Genomic DNA, 2751 nt, shown 5'->3' on the forward strand with positions numbered 1-2751 from the left:
TCAAAAGGATAAAGAGGGGAGAGTGAACCGGCATATATTTTCTGCAGATTTCATGCAAAAAATGGTAGCCAATCCTTTAAGATGGAAATGGGAGGACCATGAAAGGGAAATATTACCTAAATATATTGGGTACAATATAGGGGATTGCGATTTCCTTTTCGGTCCTACATTATTTGAAGATCATTGGTTTTGTTATGTGTTGGAGATAAAAACCATGACCTTCTATGCCCTTGACTCCTTGGTTGATAGCATCACATTCATAAGATTACAAGCAGAGGAAGAAGAAGCAAAGAAGAAGGGGGGTGAGCAGCAACATGATGTGAAGAAGAAAAAGAGGACGACTAAAGGGCACTTCAATCCCAAACACTTTATGGCAACACAGACTGTGTGTATTTATTTGCTGCTGTCATACTTGTCAATGACTAGTCTTATAGTTGTCACTAGCAGTCTGCGTAGTTGTCATTGCATGCTCTGTTAGTTGTCACTAGATGCTGTGTTAGTTGTCACTGGATGCTATGTTAGTTGTTATCACGTGTCCTGTTAGTTGTCATTGGATGCTGTGTTAGTTGTCATCACATGCTATGTTAGTTGTCACTGGATGCTCAGTTGACTAGATGTTGTGTTAGTTGTCACTGCATACTCTATTAGTTGTCACTGCATGCTCTGTTACTTGTCACTGGATGCTGTTACTTCTCAGTGGATGCTCTGTTAGTTGTTAGTGGATGCTGTTTTTTGTTACTAGATGCTTTGTCCCTTGTCACTGGATGCTGTGTTACTTGTCACAATATGCTCTGTCCCTTGTCACTGGATGTTGTGTTGTTAGTAAAACCTTTTGATTATGTGTTTTTTTTGTAGATGAACTGTTTCCATACGATGTTGCGTGCTGTTAAGCCAGAATTGTTTGCCAATGAGGACAACATTGGCAACGAAGTGAAATGGGCTAAAGTTTATGTGCAGAATGATACGTGAGTGTAGTTGTTCTGTTTGATTGTGTTATGTTGTGTTTGTTCACAATAAAAATTGCATGCTGCTTACATATTGAATTTGCTTGGCAGTGATTCATGTGGAGTTCATGTCCTCTCTTGGCTACAAGAGTGGGATGGCACTGCTCGTGATGCTGCAGGATATACCATGCCACGATACTCCAATGATGAATTGCAAGAGTTGAAGGTTGGCTGTTTGTGGTGGTTGGTTACCCATCCCATAATGAACATAGGGATGAAGTGATGTCACTGCTATCGGACTATAACAAGAGCAAGAGGAGGAGATAGAGGAGTCAATTAATTTTTTGTTATGTTATGCCAGGATGTGTTGTGAGATGATTGGCACCTAAGGGTCTGAGCCATGAGTGGCAATAGCTTAATGGTCAATAGGTCCTTTTGTAACAAACTGATCAAATTATGTTTATAATATTATTACCTTTGTTATTAGATGTTATGATACCAATTTCTTGGGCACAAGTCACATTTTTATTTTTGTTATTTTATATCTTTATTGATATCGATAATTTATGTAATATTATAAGTAATATAACATGAGTTAATGACAAGTGATATAACAAGTTATGTAACCATTGACAAGTCACATTGCCACCAATGACAAGCCATGGTGCCACCAACGACAAGTCAGTGTGCTACTATTGACAAGTCATAGTGCCACCAATGACAAGTCCGTGTGCCACCATTGACAAGCCATGGCGCCACCAACGACAAGTCAGTGTGCTACTATTGACAAGTCATAGTGCCACCAATGACAAGTCCGTGTGCCACCATTGACAAGCCATGGTGCCACCAACGACAAGTCAGTGTGCTACCATTGACAAGTCAGTGTGCCACCAACGACAAGTCAGTGTGCCACCATTGACAAGTCATAGTGCCACTATTGATAAGCCACATTGCCACCAATGACAAGTCCGTGTGCCACCAACGACAAGTCATAGTGCCACCATTGACAAGTCAGTGTGCTACCATTGACAAGTCAGTGTGCCACCAACGACAAGTCAGTGTGCCACCATTGACAAGTCATAGTGCCACTATTGATAAGCCACATTGGCACCAATGACAAGTTCGTGTACCACCAATGACAAGCCATGGTGCCACCAATGACAAGTCAGTGTGCTACCATTGACAAATCATAACGCCACCATTGACAAGTTACATTGCCACCAACGACAAGTCCGTGTGCCACCATTAACAAGCCATGGTGCCACCAAACGACAAGTCAGTGTGCTACCATTGACAAGTCACAATGCCACCATTGACAAGTCACATTGCCACCAATGACAAGTCCATGTGCCACCAACGACAAGTCATAGTGCCACCATTGACAAGTCACAGGGCCACCATTGACAAGTCTTAGTGCCACCATTGACAGGTCTTAGTGCCATGATTGACAAGTCACTATGCCACCATTGACAAGTCACAGTGCTACCATTGACACTTCATTAATAATGATTATATATGACAATATAACCAAAAATATAATATGACACAGTGATTGAGAATATCATATGTTACTAAAACAAGTTATGTAACTTGAATTCATATTGTTGACAACTTACATCAGCAAATTAATTGACAAGTGACAGTGCTCCGTTGACAAGTCATAATAGGTCTAATGACAATACAAGGTGCAGGTAATGACAACTTAAATGACAGCAGAATCTAACATGCCAATTCATAGTCAACTTTCATTTACACCTTCATATACATGAAACTACACCTAATTCACAACCCATCCCAAAAAAACACA

At 40.6% G+C, this 2751-nt stretch overlaps 1 protein-coding gene across 1 annotated transcript; it reads left to right on the forward strand.

The window, feature by feature from the left end:
- Nucleotides 1-214: 214 nt before the first annotated feature.
- On the forward strand, nt 215-1227 carry LOC114721967 (uncharacterized). Its single transcript, XM_028907864.1, has 3 exons — nt 215-385; nt 856-965; nt 1056-1227. Exons 1-3 carry the CDS (start codon nt 215-217, stop codon nt 1225-1227), a joined length of 453 nt encoding a protein of 150 aa, XP_028763697.1.
- The last annotated feature ends 1524 nt before the right edge of the window (nt 1228-2751 follow it).

Source organism: Neltuma alba, unplaced genomic scaffold (genome assembly GCF_004799145.2).
Source record: "Neltuma alba isolate B1F8T4 unplaced genomic scaffold, ASM479914v2 tig00002303_pilon, whole genome shotgun sequence".
Lineage (NCBI taxonomy): Eukaryota > Viridiplantae > Streptophyta > Magnoliopsida > Fabales > Fabaceae > Neltuma > Neltuma alba.

Coding starts and splice junctions, on each gene's coding strand:
- LOC114721967 (XM_028907864.1), top strand. CDS start 215: ATGACCTTCTATGCCCTTGACTCCTTGGTTGATAGCATCACATTCATA. Junction 386..855: donor ACTTTATGGCAACACAGACT/GTGTGTATTTAT, acceptor TTTTTTTTGTAG/ATGAACTGTTTCCATACGAT. Junction 966..1,055: donor GTTTATGTGCAGAATGATAC/GTGAGTGTAGTT, acceptor TTTGCTTGGCAG/TGATTCATGTGGAGTTCATG.